The sequence below is a fragment of the Patagioenas fasciata genome, chromosome 1, assembly GCF_037038585.1.
Source record: "Patagioenas fasciata isolate bPatFas1 chromosome 1, bPatFas1.hap1, whole genome shotgun sequence".
Taxonomy (NCBI): Eukaryota; Metazoa; Chordata; class Aves; order Columbiformes; family Columbidae; genus Patagioenas; species Patagioenas fasciata.
The window spans coordinates 119,998,653-120,019,376 of NC_092520.1; the positions used below are offsets into that span (position 1 = coordinate 119,998,653).

The 20,724-nt window shown below is 37.7% G+C and overlaps 1 protein-coding gene across 3 annotated transcripts in view; it reads right to left on the reverse strand.

Moving 5' to 3' along the window:
* Positions 1 to 20,724, reverse strand: part of GABRG3 (gamma-aminobutyric acid type A receptor subunit gamma3) — a 337,156-nt gene that overhangs the window by 141,268 nt on the left and 175,164 nt on the right. For 2 of the 3 annotated variants that reach the window (XM_071813541.1, XM_065855350.2), the window contains exons 4-5: positions 16,160 to 16,380; positions 13,711 to 13,793 (exon numbers count right to left, since the gene is read on the reverse strand). In XM_071813541.1, coding sequence (XP_071669642.1) covers positions 13,711 to 13,793; positions 16,160 to 16,380 — 304 coding nt within the window. The remainder of the gene's footprint in view (positions 1 to 13,710; positions 13,794 to 16,159; positions 16,381 to 20,724) is intronic. The other variant, XM_071813546.1, reaches the window with a different exon arrangement.

The following is a 20,724-nucleotide window of genomic DNA, read 5'->3' on the forward strand; positions in this document are numbered from 1 at the left end:
TTATCCAGTTGTGTCTTGAAAACCTCCAAGGACAGAGAATTTACAGTGTCCCTGGACAACCTGCTCCAATGTTTGATTGCCCTTGGTGATCCTTTTCCTTCTGTCAAGTCAGAACCTCCCCTGCTTCAGGTAAGGAGCAATGCCACGTTACTCCACCATGCACTTCAGTATACTAACTAATCATTAACGATTAATACCATGCATTGATCATTAATGTGTTTTGCTTTGATACATACAGTTATGTAAGATATTAGCAGGAAGATGCCCTTTGGTGGCTGTAACAAATCACAGTGAATATGATTATATGTAAAAGTGCAACCGTTAGTCTGGAATCACAGAAATACCTGATTTTTCCCAACAAAACTCCCATGCAAGCAGTGACTAGTCTCAGCTTGCTTAACCTTTGAAATCTTAAAGTATCATAGGCCACGATTTTTGGCTGCAAATTCTGCTAAGCCTTGACATAAGAAATGCTGCTATATTTTGCACATAAATCAATAGAAACTTACAGTACAAATCTCCCAAACAACTTAGAGGTTTGCAAGTTCCTGGGAATAGCCTTTTATCTTCCTCTCTGCAGTCTTGTGTTGATTAGACAAGAAAAGCTTTAAAGATTTCAAGCACAGACTTCAGGGAAAAGTGTTCGGGACAAAACAAGAAAGGAAATACCATGTTATGAAATACTTGGTTATATCAGTTTCCTTTTAATCATAAGAGACATTTATCCAAGAGTTTGTGGTTGCCATCTCTGGGTGCCAGAGGCAAGCAATGTTGTCTTATTGAAATGTTGATTTTCAGACAACTGCTGTGAACTAATACACCATTCAGACGACAAAGTTCCCTTGTGTTGAAAATCATCACTGGTAGATAAACTTCTCCACGCTCATTTGGTCTAGTAACTTCATTTCAAGTCAGGCAATACAGGCAGAAAATACCTGTAAGGTACAAACATGCAGCTCTTGATACTTTTTCTTCCTTTTAAATTGAAAAGAACAACTGACCTTTCAGAATTAAAATGTGGACAACACTAACTGCTCTAAACGGTAACCATTTCTTTTTCCTAAATGAGGTGATATTTTTGCTCCCTTTCAGATAAATGTATAGGAACTGCTGTAAGTGCAAAACAGCCACTATTTTTCCCTCAGGTGCTATATTTTGAAATACAATTAGCATATTGACTTCACACTCTGCGGTAAAAAAAATTATTCAAAAGCTGTAAAATAGCCGGTGTGCGATCAGGTCACCTAAAGGAAAAATTAAAAACTGTGCTGAGAATCTTGCCATTGTCCTTTTAAGCATGACATATTCAGGATTCGCTTGCCTCAGGATGTTACAGGGTGGATACCTCTTTCTCTTCAGGACCAAAAATTCCTAAAATACTTCACAAAGTGAAAATGTACACTCTTCAAAAATGAATTTTTATATTTCACAGGAATAACTTCTTTCCAAATGAAAAAAAAAAAAAAGTTAAAGTTTTCTTTGAAAATTCTTCATGAGCTCTGACATTCAGCCTTCATTAGTTCAAATAGCACAAGATATGCAGAGCATAACACTGCAACCCATGAAGACTATAATATTAACTTTTCTTTTTTTTAAACACAATTATAGGAAATGTGCATTCAAATGTTATATCAGTTAATGTAGATAAAAGGAAGACTTAGAAGCACTGCAGCATGAGAGTGCCTCAAGGTCATGGCTAAATATTTCTCCTATGTTCTATTAAGAAAAGATAAAAAACAGTTAGTTTGTCCATTTCAGGTGATTCACAATAGGATTTGTTCTTCTTTTTGCTTCAACCTGTTTAATTCTAGGCACCTTCCTGCATATTGCTTGTTGCCTTAGTAGTTGATTTACTGAAAATGAAAGGACTGAAAGTTATCACATATCTGTTTTCTCATCTTCTCTCATTCTTCTAGGTGTCTCTGTAAGTGACTGGGTATGTGCTGAAGGATAAACACCTGTGAGACAGAGAACAGAGATTCTTTTGGTAGGTTTCTTGTTGTTATACTCATGCTGCTTGTGTTTTTACTGAGGACAATACTGGAGCAAAAGATGGTGAGATCAGGATGAATCTTCTAAGATGTTAATCTACAAATCAAGGACTAGTCAGGCAACAGTTTCAATCAGGAATTTAGATGGCTTCAGTATACCCTGGGGCATGGTGTGAAATACCTTGATCTTAGGGATCCAGACTAAGAAATTTGTTCATCTTTTAGTTGTATAAGGGGCCCATGTCAAGTATGGAACAGCTCTGATGTGGTTTTCTAGTAACCTGTGCTGCTAAGGATGAAAATAGAAAGATATTGATTAACGACCTGAATACTGTGAACTGCAATTCATTCCACTTCCTGATTATCAGTTCTGTTTTAATAAGGCTCTTGGTTTTTTACTGGTTGTGTTTTTCCAAAGGGAAGAAACACAGACGTCAATCAGGCTGCCAGAGTAACAAAATGGACATTAACTGGGATATTCCTGAACTGATGCACTGAGGCCTGACTCAGCAGAGACAGGCACAGCTAACCTTGTTCACCAGTGCTCACTAAAAGACACCAATGCAAGTGGCAGCAAAAGCAACAGAAAATATGAAACAAGAATTCTGATCAAAGTTACATCACAACTGGTGGAGCCAGGAGAACTCCTGAGCTCCTAGATGCTCCTACCCCCATCAGGACATAATAGAGTCACACGATAGTCCTCTCCATACCGCCTTGGTTTCCCTGGGGAAAAAACTCAGGTAGAAAGAGCTAGAGAGAACCCTCATTGTCTTGTCCACAAGCTCTCTCATTTGGGCAATTGCCCCATAATACCATCTACCTTTTTCTCGATCTAGATGTCTCCCTGTGTTTTCTTTCTTACACCTGATGGAAAGGTTTTGTGGAAAAGTCATCTATTCCTGAGCTTTAACAGATTAGTGGTGAAACTGCCAGAAGTCATATTATCAAAAATATTATGAAAAAAAAATATAATATGTATGGCTAACCCAAACATTAAATCATAACTTTATTTCCATTTCACATAAATATTTAGATATCGAAAACTGCAGTATTTCTTAAAGAAAAATCAATTGAAAATCTACATCATATGGGAGAACATAAAAAAACTTATTTAAAAACTTATTTAAATTAAATCCAATGTCTCAATTTGTGCTTCTGCTTTCTCCCATCTAAATCTTATCACTCATTAGTTTGTCTGTCTGAGGGGTTATCTGACAGTAAAAGACATAAACCCAGCTTATTTTATTTTGGCAGATATATATGCTACCCAACTTTGAAAAAGGATTAAAGTTTTATTATCTGTCATATAGCATGCCCATCACACAAAGTTAATCACCTTTTCAGGAGACAGACCTGCCCCTCATAGCAAGGGATCCAGCCAGGCAGACCTCTAATGGGAACAGATACACACGGTGTTTCCATTATTATCCTCTAACACTGTTAACAAAGCAACATTCAAAGGTATATGACTGTTTCACTTCCTTCCTTCCTTCCTTCCTTCCTTCCTTCCTTCCTTCCTTCCTTCCTTCCTTCCTTCCTTCCTTCCTTCCTTCCTTCCTTCCTTCCTTCCTTCCTTCCTTCCTTCCTTCCTTCCTCCCTCCCTCCCTCCCTCCCTCCCTCCCTCCCTCCCTCCCTTCCTGCCTCCCTCCCTTCCTGCCTCCCTCCCTCCCTTCCTTCCTCCCTTCCTTCCCTCCCTCCCTCCCTCCCTCCCTCCCTCTATGATTTTGGTTTTCTGTTGATTTTGCAGAAGCGTAATGGAGAAGAGAGAAGAGCCCTTTCTCATGGCAATTTTTCATGTTTCCAGGCTGCCTTGTTTTTCCAGACTGTGTTAAAGGTAAACAAAATTGACAAGACAAGGCTAATGAGTTGAGGACTTGACGTTTTCATCCTTGAGTCTGTTACAAGTAAATCTTTGATGGCTTCTGCTAAGCTCATTATCACTGGTCAGTCAAGCCTAGCAAAAGTAACAAGCATCAACTGGGCTGTAGCCAAGATGTGTTTACTCTGAGAGACAATAGTCACTGTTTTTGTTGAACTTCAGTGCCATACTGCAGGTTATCTGGCTTACCTTGGTCTCCCCTCATTTTCCTTTTATTTCATCCTTAGCAATTTTGCTCAGTGCTTGTTCTAGTTCTGACACCTGTTCAGTCCTTCTTGGTTCTCATAGTGCCAAATGGTTACTCTACACTTGGAAGGAATTCTGTCATGATTTCTTCAAAGATACGCGTGAGTTCAAGCGCACAGTTCTCGCAGCTGAGAGATACATTAGTGTAACTTTCAGTGTGGCAACTGAGGTGGCCATGAAAGACAATAATACAATATTTTTTTTTTTTAAATCTAATCATTACAATAACTAAAATAATTCAAAAACTATATGCTCTTTGTTTCTTCAAAAATATGTCACATATTCTACAAGTGATCTAAAATAGCTTGAACCATCTGGGTGCAAGCAAGCTGGTCTCCTGTCTTTGGAAAGGTGTACATAGGTGTAGGAGAAGAGAACTGTTGCATCTTTTAAGTTGCCTGGTGGTGCGTTATCTTGACTTGTAATTTCACATTTTATGTTATATTTTGTGAGGTACACTCCAGTTACATCAAGGGAGGCTACAAGGAATAAACATATGTAGTTATACCAGCATTTGTAAAAATCCAACACTCCAAAAGAAAGAAACCCCAAATCACAGAATCACAGAATGTCAGGGATTGGAAAGGACCTCAAAAGATCATCTAGTCCAATCCCCCTGCTGGAGCAGGAACACCTAGATGAGGTTACACAGGAAGGTGTCCAGGTGGGTTTTGAATGTCTCCAGAGTAGGAGACTCTACAACCCCCCTGGGCAGCCTGTTCCAGTGCTCTGGCACCCTCATTGAGAAAAAGTTTCTTCTCATATTTAAGTGGAACCTCTTGTGTTCCAGTTTGAACCCCTTACCCCTTGTCCTACCATTGGTTGTCACTGAGAAGAGCCTGGCTCCATCCTCGTGACACTCACCCTTTATATATTTATAAACATCAATGAGGTCACCCCTCAGTCTCCTCTTCTCCAAGCTAAAGAGGCCTAGCTCCCTCAGCCTTTCTTCATAAGGGAGATGCTCAACTCCCTTGATCATCTTTATTGCACTGCGCTGGACTCTCTCCAGCAGTTCCCTGTCCTTCTTGAACTGAGGGGCCCAGAACTGGACACAATATTCCAGGTGTGGTCTCACCAGGGCAGAGTAGAGGGGAAGGAGAACCCCTCTCGACCTACTAACAAGTATACAGTGTAATACCTGTGGCTGTGCAAGGGAGCATGTATCTTGGAAGGCACCTTAGGAAGTTTATTCAAGGAACGAGACAACCACCAAAGATCAAATTCTACCCATAACCCAAAGAGGACTGAGCTTTGTACAGCTCTGTTAAGAGTTTGGGCGGTCCTGACTATTGATCCACCTCCGAGTGTTGCCTGTAAGACAAATACCATGCAAGCCATTCAGTCTGCTTTATTATGTTGGAGTAAAAGACCCATGAAGGGGCACTTTCTCTTACTTGCAGACAATTCTGTATTTATAGAATGGATTGCTACAACTCCTTAACTGAAAGAGTGCAGAATTATATTCCAGAGCATCCCCACATTGTCCTGTGATGCAATTGTTACAGAGTGCTGAAACCAGACATTCCTGCTTGTGTTAAAAAATATAATATGATGCAAAGGAGTGTGGCACAAAGATGAGCTCTATATTGCAGAAGTTACAAACGCAGAGTTGCTAGGACTTTCGAGTTCTGGACCAGCCTCTCCATAAACGTCAGATTCATTTGCAAATCAGTTATCACATCCCTAAATAAGCAAATAACAATAATATAAACATGTAGTATGTAATAGCTGTTAAATTACATTTGAGGGAGAAAGTTATTTTCTTCCTGCCTGCAGTGCATTTGTGTCCTATTTTCAAACATTTGTTAAAAAAAAAAAAACTCATATCACATTGGCACATGAGAACACACTTAAACGGGTTTCGGCTTCAAGTAAACACTGAATATCATGAGATCATAGGACCTGGCAATGATTGTCACATGACAGAGACTCCAGGATGTTTTGCTGATACATTCAGCTGTCAGACATGCAAACAGCCACCTGTCTTGCTTCAGTATTTTCTTTCCTCTCATTTTCTCCTGACACCATAAGCATAACGTAGTCAGCTACATACATTCTTGTCAAAATATAAAAATGGGTCACAGGCAGGTTTTGTCATTTCTGAACTTGGTTTTGGTACTGAGTTTTTCTTGTTGTTGTTTTAAATTTACTAGTAGAAAATTTAGGAAAATAAGGCTGGTTGCTTTGGGAAGCTAGACTGCACTTGGGATTTTGGGGGGTTCAATCTTCTTTTTTAAACATAGGTCAGAGCTTGGGGTCCTATCTCTGAAATACAGTCACCTATCCTTACCTTTGGTCCCTGGAATAAAAGCATTATTTTGATTCTGCAGCAGATTTCCTAGAGAGTTTGTGCTGCAACACAGGCCTCTCATCTTCCTCAGGCAACTGTACAGGGTAAATGGAGACACCAAAGATCCTTGGAAGACCACTGCCAAACTGGGGTAGATCCCAGGTTCCTGGAATAACCTACCATCAGTCCAGGGAGTCTCACAAAGATTTTGCTGGACCCAGGATATCATGAGTTAAGCATTTTAGGCTTCACTAGTCAGCACGGGCTGTAATTATACTCTAGGGTCTAATTTTTGCTGAAATGTAATGGCAACTACTGCCTCTCTAAAGGAGCCTTCAGTCTCATAGAGAAAAATTTCAAGAGTTGCTATAAAAGAAACAGTTTGTCTGCTACTAGGCCAAAACCCTACCCCTCTGTAAGGATTAGAAGAGAAAGGGATAACACATGAATTGACCATTGCCATCAACACTTCCTAATCATAAGGGAGGCAATTGACAACCCTCAACTTCAGGGAAGTTTCAGGGAAACAGGGATAATTTGTGTATTGGTGGCTATTAGATCTAATATCAGATTGTTTAAAGTTTATTACTCTTGTATCACTACATATTTTACATGTATGGAACCAGTACTGAACCATACAACTGTAAATGTTTAGAAAGGCATCTCTAATTTACCTTGAGCAATGAGACAGAAGACTAACAGAAGGAGCAGTGCCACACTGATACTTAAAATATGCACTACTTTGGCATGAAACTACCATAAATTAGGTTTAGAAAGTATAATTCTACAGTGAATGTACTTATACCATCGATGAATTTGACCATTTTCATAGGTATATAGTGCATCCTATTGGAGCAATTAGCAGAACTTCCAATGAAAAATAACTTGAAAAATTTTTGTGTATCTTGCCTCAGCTATAAAGTCATAAAAATGTAAAAGACACAATACAGTGTCTCTTACATATTGAGAAATGTACTGAGTCACACAAAGAAAAGTATTAGTGAATTGTGCTGTAGTGAGTAGTCAAAGAACTAAATTTTTGACTAAGAAACAATAGATGATTTATGTAAAAGATAAAAGAAATACCTGCAGGTAATTTTTGGGAAACCCAAAGAACATTAACAATGGAGTAAAGCAGTAGCAGATTACACTCAGAATGGCTACAGAAATGAAGAAATGAAATTACTCACATAAGATTACAATGTGTTTCAAATGCACTATACCCAAGTGTCATTGTGGGTACCTCAGAAAAAAAAAAATGTTTAGAAACATGAATGCTTGCAGGTTAATAAAATCAAAGACAATCTACAAAAACATGCACTCATCATAAATCTTTGGAATGGACAGCTTGTCTTTGAATACTGCCTTGCACATCAGCCATGGTATTTGAAAAAATGTGTAATGAAAACAGTAAAGTCTAAAAGAGGGTAACAGAAATAAGAAGATATAGAAATGTCTTTGTATGAGAGAGGTTAGAAGATGAACATAAGGAGAGATTTGTCATAGATATACTTCACGTATTGTATTCATAAATTGTCATATATGACACAAGTCTTGTGCTAAATACAGAGTTTAGGAAGAAAGGCCAAATTTTCCATAAATATGTTTTTTTTTCTTCTTCATATTGACTTTTTTCTGAAAAAGAAGCCTTCTGAAGAGGAGGATGGATACATCCCTGTGCCTTAATGTCTGCCTTCCTAGAGGAGGAAAAAGCTACGATAGCTAAAATAGGCTTGTCACAAAACCTGATTCAAGAATTCCATTGACACCCCATGATCTGGTTCATCCCATTACAGGTGCAAGTTCAGATGTGGATTAAAACTCTTCCTGCACATTGCAATGCCTTCCCAGCATCTTTAATGAAACTCCTCTTGAGGTATGAACATTAAGCCATGTTCCCTCTGGGCTGTTCTTCATCAAGAGTAAAATTCTGCCCTCAGACCTTGTTAATGATTCTGCTGATGATACATGAGATGAAACAAAGAACAGCTCATTCTACAAAACCAGAATTTGCTTTTCTAGGCTAGAAGAAACATATTAAAATTGGTGATGACAGCTAGTTCTGTTAGAAAATTAATGATATGAGGCTCAAAGTACTGATTGCATATCCATAAGAGGTTTCATGTTCAAAGCAGTAACATTTGATTGAACTGAGTTTATATTTAGAGAGATGGGATCTGCTTCTTTCAAGCACTGTGTTAGATTTGGATTAATATTTTTTAAATGTGTATCACATTTCCTTACTTTTTTTTTTTTCTACAAAACTTTGCATGCTCTTGTACACCACTTAAAAAGTGTACTTTCATCCTTCTAAAAGTTTGAGTATTTTTTAAGACCTGACTGAGCAAACTGGAGTATCAATAGTTGGAAATTTTTATTTCCTTTATTTTCAACTGAATTGAACACACTTGAATGGTTTGTGAACCTTTGAACGTGTATTTTAGTGTTTGCAAAAGGAAGAGCATTCCAGGCATTGCCCACCTTCTCCTGCCTTGCAGCAATCCTCATTAATGAGCAGCTCAAGAGACTGTAGATCTCACTAGGGAAAAGATAAGTAATTGCCTAGAAAAAATGTCATCATTTCTATTGCCTAAATCTAAGGTGCTTTTTAAAATTAACAACAGTGTCTGCTGCTGAACAGCAGCAAGAAAAATAAAGCAATGAAAGTCCATTAATCAATTCAGTCTTATTATTTTTATTCTGGCAGCTTGCCCTGCAGCTCAATATTACTACATCTGGTAGAGCCTGAAGCACTGCCTTCCAGATTGTTTCAGACATCAGGTATGTACCTAGCACAGATTCTCACCATAAAGCTCCTTGTACATAATTAGTAAGTTAGTTGACCAGATGCTCTAAATAAGGTGTAATAGGTTTGTCATCTTCATTTTGATTTGGCTGTCATATACTGTCTCCTGAAGGAATGTCATGAATTTAAGTTGATCTTGAGCACATGGATGGGGAGAGGAGGTGAAGGTTTGTTTCTGGGCTGAAAAATGAACACCTTGAACAACTAATTGTGCAGGTGTGAGTGCAAACACGCTCATGTTATTCTGCAGTGTGCCTAGTCCTCTCAAATTAAGAAAATACAGAACATTCAACAGTCCTACCAGTGTCTGATAGAGGAAAACCAAAGCCACGTAGGGCAGCTGGAAACCACACACATGATGACTCTAATGGAAAAGAGTTCCTTCAAGTAGCTTAGGCACAGAGCCACTGGGGGCCGTAAGGAAATGGGAGCTGCTAAAGAAATAGATGGTGGTGCTCTTCGTAAACAACTCTTTGTTTTTCTTTTGCCTAGTATTTCCTCCCAAAATCTCTCCCTCAGAGTTAAAAAAAAAATGGTAGCCATTAGTACAGAGTGATCTTGTTATGCTTAATAGCTAACAATGCATTTTTCTTCCAATGATTTGTTCAAACATTTTTGAATCCTTATAAAATTTTAGCACCAGCATTATCCTTTGGTAGGAGTTCCACAGTATCACAGTATCACAGTATCACAGTATGTTTGGGATTGGAAGGGACCTCAAAAGATCATCTAGTCCAATCCCCCTGCTGGAGCAGGAACGCCTAGGTGAGGTCGCACAGGAATGTGTCCAGGCGGGCTTTGAATGTCTCCAGGGAAGGAGACTCCACAACCTCCCTGGGTAGCCTGTTCCAGTGCTCTGTTACCCTCACTGAGAAGAAGTTCTTTCTCAAATTTAAGTGGAACCTCTTGTGTTCCAGCTTGATCCCATTGCCCCTTGTCCTATCATTGTTTGCCACTGAGAAGAGCCTGACTCCATCCTCATGGCACTCACCCTTTATATATTTATAAACATTAATAAGGTCACCCCTCAGTCTCCTCTTCTCCAAACTAAAGAGCCCCAGCTCCCTCAGCCTTTCTTCATAAGGGAGATGCTCCACTCCCTTAATCATCTTTGTTGCCCTACGCTGGACCCTCTCCAGCAGTGCTTAACTTTCATGTCCAGCCTGCATTTTCCTACCTGTTTCTTATTTGGTTTTTCTTGTGCTGACATTGCCCTTCAGATAGAATACCTCTTCTTCCTTACAGATGTTTATGTGAATCTTAACTACCTCAATAAATGAAATTTTATGGCAGAATCCTGAAACTATGTCATTTTCTCAATGCTTAAATCAGTGCTGATAGAGATAACCATGACAGTTTGAAAGTACCAAAAGAAGCACAGTAGCCTCCTTGGCTCAAGAGGATAAATTAATCCAAATGAAGAACCACACTCACAGAATATTTTTATACAGTAGTATGGAGTACTTCAAAAATATATGAAGAAAATGTGGTTTTGTAGATCAAAATCTATTAAAGATTGCTATACTGGTGTCAAGTCACAGCATTGATTCTTTCTTCACATTCAAAAGTAAACACACATTGACACCATGCATTGGCATTGATGCCAATGTTGTAGCATCTCTGTATTAAGGCATACTGCTTGCCAAATGTGGTTGATCAAACCAGTCTGGTACACAGATTGAGAAAGAGCTGTCGTGTTGTATAGTAGCTCTGCATTATGCCATTGGGCTCAACTTTTCACATAAACAGTGTGCTACGTGCACATCTACATAACAACTGCAACAACAGACACACATGTACCACACACCCTAATATTCCAGATGATTCATCCTGCCATGTCACCTGAAACACATACAAAACCTGCACAGATAGTAAAGAGTTTTCATATTATTTCAGTAATTTCTTATTCCTATAACCAAAGACACCATAGAGACCCAGGCAGCATTCTAGAACAAGATTTTCAGAAGAAAGGGGTAAGTATGTTTTAGTAACCACTGTAAGCACACTGAGATGTCTCTTTTGTTTATAAGCTGCTGTTTTCTCCTTATTCATCCTGGCAACTGGAGCAAGCAGAGCTCAGTATTCCCACCTAGGGAACAGAAACTGTCCACAGAGCAACAACAGGGTTAGGGTATGAATTGGTTAGCACTAGAGGAAAATACTCTAGAAACTATTTGAGATTATTTTCACATTTCTAAAATATCAAGGAAAATTTATAGAAAAAGAAATTTCAAATATTAACCTTGTTCATGTGTGTGTAGAAATAAGGGGAATATTCTCCAAAATTTGTGCTTTTTTTATTCTTGCCTACAGTGGAAATCGCAAAGATTTGTCTTTGTGCCAGGGACCAAATGAAAGAGATGCAGAGGAAAGCAGTGCTGTGAAATCTGCAACCATTTTTTATTTTATTTAAAGACACATGTCTTGGAATCCATAATTAGCGTGTCCCCTCTGAAACTTGTCATAGCAGGCAGTAATAAGTCATTCAGTCATTCACTTCATAAGTCCCACTGAGTACCATGTATCTTGAGATAACTATGAATGTATGCAGCACTGAAAATACAACTGAGTTATGAGACAAATCACACAGGAGATACCCTATTATGATAATAGTAGTGCTAAAAGTGTTTAAGGAAAGGCACACAGTTCAATATGAACCTAAAGAAATAAACTCATTATCAACATGACCAAAACTGTTGACAAAATTATAAAACATTATTTCAGTATTCCTCCATAGAAACTGTAACACATTCAGCTTCTGCTTGAGCCCATGTAATCTCTGTCTCCATAGAGGGTAGTACATGCATGATGGTAATACGCGTATGTTTTCAAGAGCAGAAGGGCTACAAGGTCATAGATCTCAATTAGGAAGAACCTCTGCAAATCAAGATATATTTGAAACTTAGCCACTGAACGGAGCCTTCTGAAGTTCACACTGATTACCTTTCTCTTTTAAAAATAGAGAGCATAACTTGCACTCAGCAACCGTCTAGCTATTAGGGAATATAAGGTTTGAAGCAACTTCCCTGTCTATTAGAGTTCACCTTCTTTGGCTATTGCTAGTGCAGAACATATCGAATTTATGTGTTAGGTTTAATTAGTATCTCTGGACCAGGATTTAATTTTTTGAAAATCACACACTACTTTCTCAATAGCGCAACAAATCAGCAGTAGATTGCCACAAGGTAAGAATAGCGTTGAGCCGTAACTAAAGATAGCCAAGGTGTATATTGCTCAGTGACAAGTGTTCATTAGCAGTAAAGCTCATTCAGGAGGTATCTGTCTCCTGTTCAGTTGAGCATGCATATATTCCACACATCTGAACTCAACACACCACTCTGTATTTTTGCCCAGGCTCACTTATGTACATAAATCATAAAAAAGGAAAAGGCAATGTTGTGATAAAGATTTTGGGGAAAGGGAAATGTTTACACGGGCAGAATTTTTTAAAAATTTTCCTCAGGAAAAAGAAGAATACACCTTGGATCAACTGAAATTCAAATCCTATTGAGGATCACTGTTTGAATAGTATTCACAAATGAAAATCAATATCCTACTATCACAACAGCGCATCTATTATGGAGATATTAAACAACATTATTCCTCTATTGCTTTTTAGGAGATGATGGAGAACATACTATTTTCTAAATAGAAAGACAAAACGATGTGTTTCCCATTCACTTTAGGAGAGCATGGGTCCTGAGTCCTGGAGTTTATCAAAAGGAAAATCTTTAATGGAGATCCTTTAAAAATGTTTGTAAAACATTTGCATTATATGACTTTAGATTACACAACTGTGCAGGTATATCCATGAGCAGACAGCTCTCGAGCTTTTTCAAATTAGTGTGAAGATAACTTTTCCTTATGGTAATATTGGACCTCAAGATTAACTCACCTGACTTTAGTTTTCAATCCTTTTCACCAATGTGTTTGTTTTGCCTATTAGGTATGTTTTAAATATATCAACAACACCACATACAATATAACATTAGGACTACTGGACAAGCTGAGCAGTAAAAGGAAAATGAGTTTGAGTAGTTACACAATCTACTTTTATTATAGAACAGAGGGGCATTACCATGCTACTTGCTATAAACTCAGATATTCAGAGATTGCTGGTCTTGTCCCTGGAGTGTGCACCTCTACAAGAAAAACTGCAATTTCTATTCTCATTTACATGTCACATGGTTCTGCAGGTTAACATAGCACAGACTAACACGAATTTCTGTTCCTGCTGAACGTGTGACTATAGTATCAACGAAAAAGGCTGGTTCTGGCAAAAATAAGAGAGTAAATCTACAGACACTTCATGGCTTAAGTCCATCAACCAAGAGTGCCAGAGAGGAAAACAAAAATCCCCTGAATATTTAAGCAAACCTAAACTTCCTATACCTGCTGCAAAATGGTTGAACGACCTGACAAAGATCAGAATTTAACTCATGCCTCTGCATAGTAGTCATGTACGGCAATAAGGCATCAAAGCAGTACTTACAGCTAGAGAATATCAGAGGACATGAGTGTTCATCCATTGGGAAATTGTGCAGCTGCAACTGGCACTCAGCATTGATGGTCAGCCTGTGGAGAAACCAAATGTCTGTTACTGCACATCAGCACCATGAACAGGCAGAAGAAAAGGCTGGGTAAACCCATGTATCACACAAGAGCTCTTTGACATGCATCAGTAAGGCCTATGAGGACTATATATGTAGATTGTTCATTGACTCTTTAGGCCTGATCCAAAACAATAATAATTATCTACAACCACAAATAATTTCAGACACATCATTAAAAGTGTCTTGATCCCAAGGAATCTGTGCGTATGTTTTTCTTTAGACAATTTGTCACTGAAGGACATGGGATGGAAAAAATTATTTTTTACAGAAATAACAGAAAATATGGCTGATGTAGTGGTGTGTGATTCCATAAAATTAAAACCTGATAAAGGATCTTATAAGGAATGTTCTCCATATTTATTTATACTATGAACTTAAAATATTTCTAATCATTTGAGGCTGTCTCTCAAAAACTTACTAAATCTCTGTATGCCATTCTCAGTTGTACAGACGTAACAAACAAAAAAGCAGAAACATCTTCAGCCTGACTTGAAAGATTGTTTTACATGATATCCCTAACACAAAGGACACTATGAATGGAACAAATTTAGAAACTACTATTAAAACCAGATAATCATCCATCTGACAGTTTACAAAGTAAGTCTGTTTACCCAGGTAGAATGCATTAAGTGCTAGTTTGTTATAAAGTCTTTTTTAGGAAAAAGACAGTACATTAATTGCATGCCTCAATTTATGCAGCACGTGTGGGGCATGAAGCTTTTTTGCTGTCTTTTTTTTTAAAAACAAACAAACAAACAAACAAACAACAAACCCACAACCAACCAACCAACCACACACATTAAAAAAAAACCAAAACAAACAAACAAACAAAATCTAATTCAAAAGCTGGATGGGGAATGGTTTGTATCTCAGATTTAGGACAGCACAGCAAAAACCTCTGTCTTGAAGGTCACTTGTGAGGAATTTGACAGCACTTTTGTGTTGACAGTAAGAGAGGGATTGTGGTGTTACAGCAGGAATGCATTCACATCCCAAAGTGGACAGGGAAGAAGAGGGAAAGGCATGGAGCATGATCAAACCTTGTGCACTTTCTCCTGAACACAGAATACTTACCAGCACTTCAGTGTACCAGGGCATTCAGTAGTTACTGCTTCCATGTCATACCAATTCTGTGTGCTTGCTTAAGCCAGATAAATTGCTTTTGAATTACACAGTGTTATTATCAATGAATAATGATCATTTTAGCAGCTTCTCTTACATAAAAAGGAGGCTGACCCAAGAGGGCAAAAAGGACACAAAACATTTTTCACAAACTAAAAATGCTCATTCAAGCAATGCACTGGGTCAAGTATCACCCTTTTGTCAGATGTCCTAGACAAATTTTGCATTCCATTTTCAACAAATAGTTTCTTTAGTGATAGGTATATAAGTCTAACTACTATTAGGTAGATACTTAACTTGTCCTGAAATACTGAAGCAAGAAACGAAAACCAACAACCCAACCAAGAGGGTATTGGAGGTGACATCCTAATCACCAAAGTCTTCAACTAAAGGCTACTGAAAAAAAGCAAGAACTCTGTCACAGCGGAGTAAGCCTAAGAAGGGAAGGGCACTAAAAATGTCAGTAGTATTTCCAGATGTTTAATTCCTTCCTTATTTTTTGCCAAAGACCTTCTGTTGGAGCCAAATTGCAATTGCAAGTATGATCAGAATATGCTGAACACAATCACCGAAGAAAATGTAGTGTGAAAGGATGTTTCTGAAAGAGTTTGCCACGTGGAATATGGCTTATGGCAAAACTCCCTTCTGAGCAATTCATCTCTTCATAAGTAAACACATATTTTGATCTCCACAGGCTTTTTTATGCAAATACATACAGTATTTCTAATACCATACAGTTGATGGTATCACAAGATTAGTAAAACTCTAAAAGCCTTTCCTCTAGCAATTCACCGTTGTGATGAGATGTGACAGACTATCTTTCAGCATGACTTATTTGAAGAATCAAGTATTGGCATCAGTATGAAATGTAGAAATACTTTATCCAGCCCTGCATCTAACTGATCAGAAAGTTTTCTGGCAGGTTTCATGGAACTACAGGCTCTTGATTTTATTACAAGCACTAAAAAGCTCAAATTCTACAATTTAGATGGATGTATTTCAAATTCCCAAGGTTTATTTTTCTGAAAGACAAGACTTGGGTTTTTTTTAAACTTTGCAGTATTTATGCCTGAATATTTCAGTATTTTTCAAGCACTGTCAGGTAAGCATCAGGAAGAAAAGAAGCAAAGAAGAAAAACTGAAAGTTACGACTATTATGCCAGAGAGGGGAGAAGCTTTCAGCCCTGCATGCTGCTGAGTGCTCACCTGAGGGTGTACAAGATCTTGCCATCGTTCCATATGCGGAGGAGCTGGTTGGGGGTGGTGATCCAGTGAGCCTCTGCTGTCTTTGAGTTACGAAATATCGTGTCTGGGATCCAGATCAAGCCAACCATGTTGCTGTTCAGGGTCAGTATCTTCATGGTGCTGTTGAAGCGAAGACGGCTATCTGTCCACGTCTGGGCAAAAAATATATCAATTTGATATTCCTGCAATAAAAGCATGATACGCAAATTGAAATAAATTCCACATTTCCCACTACTCTTTGGTCTTCTATAAGCTCTCTCCAGGTGTAGAGCAGCAGGATATGTTCAGGCAAATGGAGATTCTTTGCTTTTTTTACTGTCCAAGGAAATTTTTTTCCTTTTTTCCTTTTTTTTTTTTTTTCTCTCCCCTAGCTACTGTAGAAAGCAGGCCAAACATCTCACTTGCCTTGATCCTGTGCCATAACAATTTCTGCACTAGTATGCTCCTTTCCATTGTCTCTGAACAGTGACAGCTACAAGATACAATTTGCAGAAACTTCTTTGTTGTAGGGCAGACTGATAGAAGAGGCATGAAAGATGAAAAGGAGCAACACACATCAAGTGAGGAATGGTGAATTCCCCTGATTATGGCAATGCCTTTTGAGGGGAGAGGGTGTGAGTTCAATAAATGAATTCTACTGTTTGCTACCAAGTGCTCAGGCACTCGTTTTCAGGACACATTACAGTAGACTTGAAAAAAACGTTTGTGCTTCTTTACACGCTTACCCTGAATGCTAAAAGCTGAGCAATCACTAGCTTATTGTCCTGAATAGGCTAACACAATAATTTGCACGAATCTCATCCTTTCTTTTACTCCATGTTTACTGCAGTGTTTCTGTAGGTAAGCAGTCACAGTACGTATAATGCCAGAAATCGAAATACACATGGACAAAAGGACAAAATTATATAGGTGAACATACAAACACGCTGATTTATGCATGTAACACCCCAGGGAAGAAACTGTGTAAAAAACAGTATTTGAGTTGTGAATTCCATTCATTGGAGTCTTGAAAAGGTTACATTTGCATTTGCTTATGTTCCTCTTCCTCTTTCCAGACTGCTCTACCTGTGAACCCTGTGGAAACTGGCATCTGACCATGTCACGAAGACCCTCTTAGTATTGCAGGGCTGACCACATCCATGACAGGAATGACATTTGCTGATGTGACACAAAGAATGTGCTCTACAACACAGGCTTGGGATAATCCAGAGGAAGGCAGTTCCTTAGGTCCCTTGGGAGATGCACTCTTGGTATATGTGAAGAAAGGAGGATTAAGACTGCGTGGAAAGTCTAGTATGTCTGTACCCTTGACCACTCTGAAATTGCTTTGCTTTTATTGCATTTTTGTTTGTCTATTCCTAAGCTTTAAAAGGGAAGGTGTAAAAAGAAATGTAATTATACAAACAGGATTGTATATATTTTTTATTTATAGGTAGGTAGAAGAGCTTCTAGTCTAAACTGAGGACAGTGTTTTTGTAAAAGGCATCTGGTTGTCCTGTGCTACTGCATTTTTGGCAGGTCATCATTTCAGAGCTGATGTTATAACACCAGGAAACCTAATTCACTGACACTGTAATCCTAGTCCAAAACACACCCTGGACTTCCCATCTCTAAATGGCAAATGATCAATGGGTGCATAAGTGCTGCTAGCATGTATCCAAATACCAGGTAATAGATCACCTCAGGAATTAAAGCCTAGCCACCAAAGGCATTAAGGACCATTTGTCTTCATAGCCTATCTCACTACCATTCTTCATGGTATTATTACCTTTATTTTCTCAAGTAAGCTGACAGATTCGAATCTGAAGAGGTTTTTCTTCCATCTCAACAAGCACAAAGTTGCACATCTCCACACACTTAAAGGATGTAATGTAATGTACACAGCAGACCTTTATTATTCAAAAACGACACCTTTAATTCAACAGGTTGAAGGTCACACAGTGCTGATCTTGTTTCTTTCAACTCAACTCTCTATCATTTTAGTCCTTGAAAGTCTAGTCACAAGAGTTTGGCACATTCGGCTTCTGTAGAGGGGAATATGCCAGACATGTTGATGGGTTTGTCCAAATGCTGAGTGAGTAGAGCTGCTTTTTTTAGCTCACATGTGAGAATCAGTATTTATAGAATCAAAGACCATTTGTATACAGCTGGCTAATGACAGTGCTGTCTTTTTACAAGACAAGTTTTTGCATAATATTCATATTTGAGTTTATTCTAGATGAATGCTTTTTTTGACTAAATTTAGGAGCAGCCATAATTCCCTCCTAGTATATTGTACATATTTAATGCTATTTAGGTTTTTAGGATTTAAGATATTGTGGATTTCCACCCCACCAAAGAAAAGACTCAACCCCATAATACAGTGTCCTAAGAAGGTACTGCAGCTGCACCTGAGCAGAGTGGGGACCAGGAGCAGTAAAGATGTTTAATTGCATTTTCCATCCAGGTAAACTATTTTGGCTGAGAAACAGATTAAGTTAGCCTAGAAGCCAGGCCATGCTAAGGCTGCAGTCTGACTTCCATTTTGCATCTCCTTATTACTGCAATTATAAAACGCCACCAATGATCATTATTTTAAATATCTCTGCAGCGGGCCACTGTGACTTCATTCACTTTAGCAAAAACTTTACAACTCAAATTAAACCATTCACAGATCTTCTGAGTTCTTTTAAAAATGCGTTTTTCTTTTTTGAAACTGAGGTCATACAAAGCAAAGAGTTGTTGTTTTTAAAAAAAAAAAGGCAATCGAAGTTTTTTGAAATCAGTTGCATTGACTTTTTAAACTCTTTATCCCTATTTTTTTTTATTTAAAGGGTGTAGAATGTTCAGTCATAATGTACAAACTACAAAACAAAATTTTCCAAGTAAAAAAAAATGCACATTTCCATTTAATATCTGTATTGCAATTTCAGCCTTTATATTCTCTCAATTAATCCTTTTTAGAAGAGGATGTTAGATCAGTACATCCTTTACCTTAATTTATAATTGCTTCAATCTTCAACCAAGCAGATAATGGGATATGATACTCATATATTCACTCTACTAGGAAGGGAGAGAGGTCACTTTTGAAACTGGCACTCAGTTCTTCACTTCTAATGGAGTTAAGCCTGTGCACACCTCAGGAAAATTACCTTAATCTTCACTGACAACAGATACTCAGTTCCCAGTGAAGTCAATAGCTTCCATATACTGCTTTGGAAAGAGCTGGTACAGTGATCTCCAACACACAGTATCCAACAATAAAACACCAGAAGAAAGGTTTCTATGTTGGTCTCATGTACAGATATTTATTATATTGTATGATATTGTATTATATTATGTTACATTACAATATATAATGTATAGGACTGTTTTTCATTTGCTAGCTAATACTTGCCACTTGAGATCTTTAAGGAGCGTAATGGTTGTACTTAGAGAGTTCAGGCAGGTTTCAGTGAAATTATACCTCAGATGAAGCAACATCTTGCAACTCTAATAATATTCTTTAAGTTCTGTTTTACCAGTACATCAGAAAATTTTTTTATATCCTTCTGATTCTTCCAGTTTATTTTTTTTTTTTTGGCAGTAAGCATTGACTACTATAATGAACACAGAAAGAAATAAAAAACAGTAAAATTTTCAATAAGACTTCTTCCCAGAGGCAGAAAGGCAAAACTATGTTCTCCATGAAATGCTGCCAGGATTGTATTCTGTCACTAAGTTTTCTTGTCTTACAGATACCTAATTTGCCATGCTACCAGAAGAGACTCAAGATTTTTCCTGTTTATACCACATATTCACACTGGGTCTACATGCATTAACTGAAGCTACGCTCCAGAGCAGCTACACTTCTGAAAAGACATTTTGCTTGAGAAAAAGTGAGGGTCAACCCTGAGGGGAAAAATAGGTCTACATGTTAACATGAAGGGAAATTCTAGGGAAATCTTATTTCTTTCAGTACATCACATATTTCTTAAATAATATTAAATTTGATGCAAAGTTCAGTTATAAACTTGAAGGTCTGATAAAAGAATAATTTATTATCAATTTTAATAGATTTAATTATGTTTGGTTTTAAAAGTAAATTAATAAAGCATGTTACTTGTATAACCTAAATTCCCCACACTTAGAAACTTCATCAAAATGGAATCTGAGGTATTCACAATTTGTCCAAAGCTGAATATATAAGGATTTTTTTTTTATTAAATGATTAAGTTTTAAAACATTGAAAGAGCAAGAATTTGAAAATATTTGAATGTTTTCAAATAAAAGACTCCTGACATTCATAAATACATAGTCAAATCTCCAACTACATACTACATAGCATCAAGCCGTTTAAGAAATTTTAAGTTATCAATGATTTTTAATGCTTCTGGAAAGACTAATACTTTTCAGTAAAATTGAATAAATTTATTTGGATTTTTTTTCTGATCATATGAAAATATAAAGCCCTGTTTCTGGCACCTAATGTGTACCTTTGAGTGAAATGTTTTTCTTTTCTTTCTCTCATGCTGACTAGCTTCTGACCAAAGAATTTGTCATCAGTT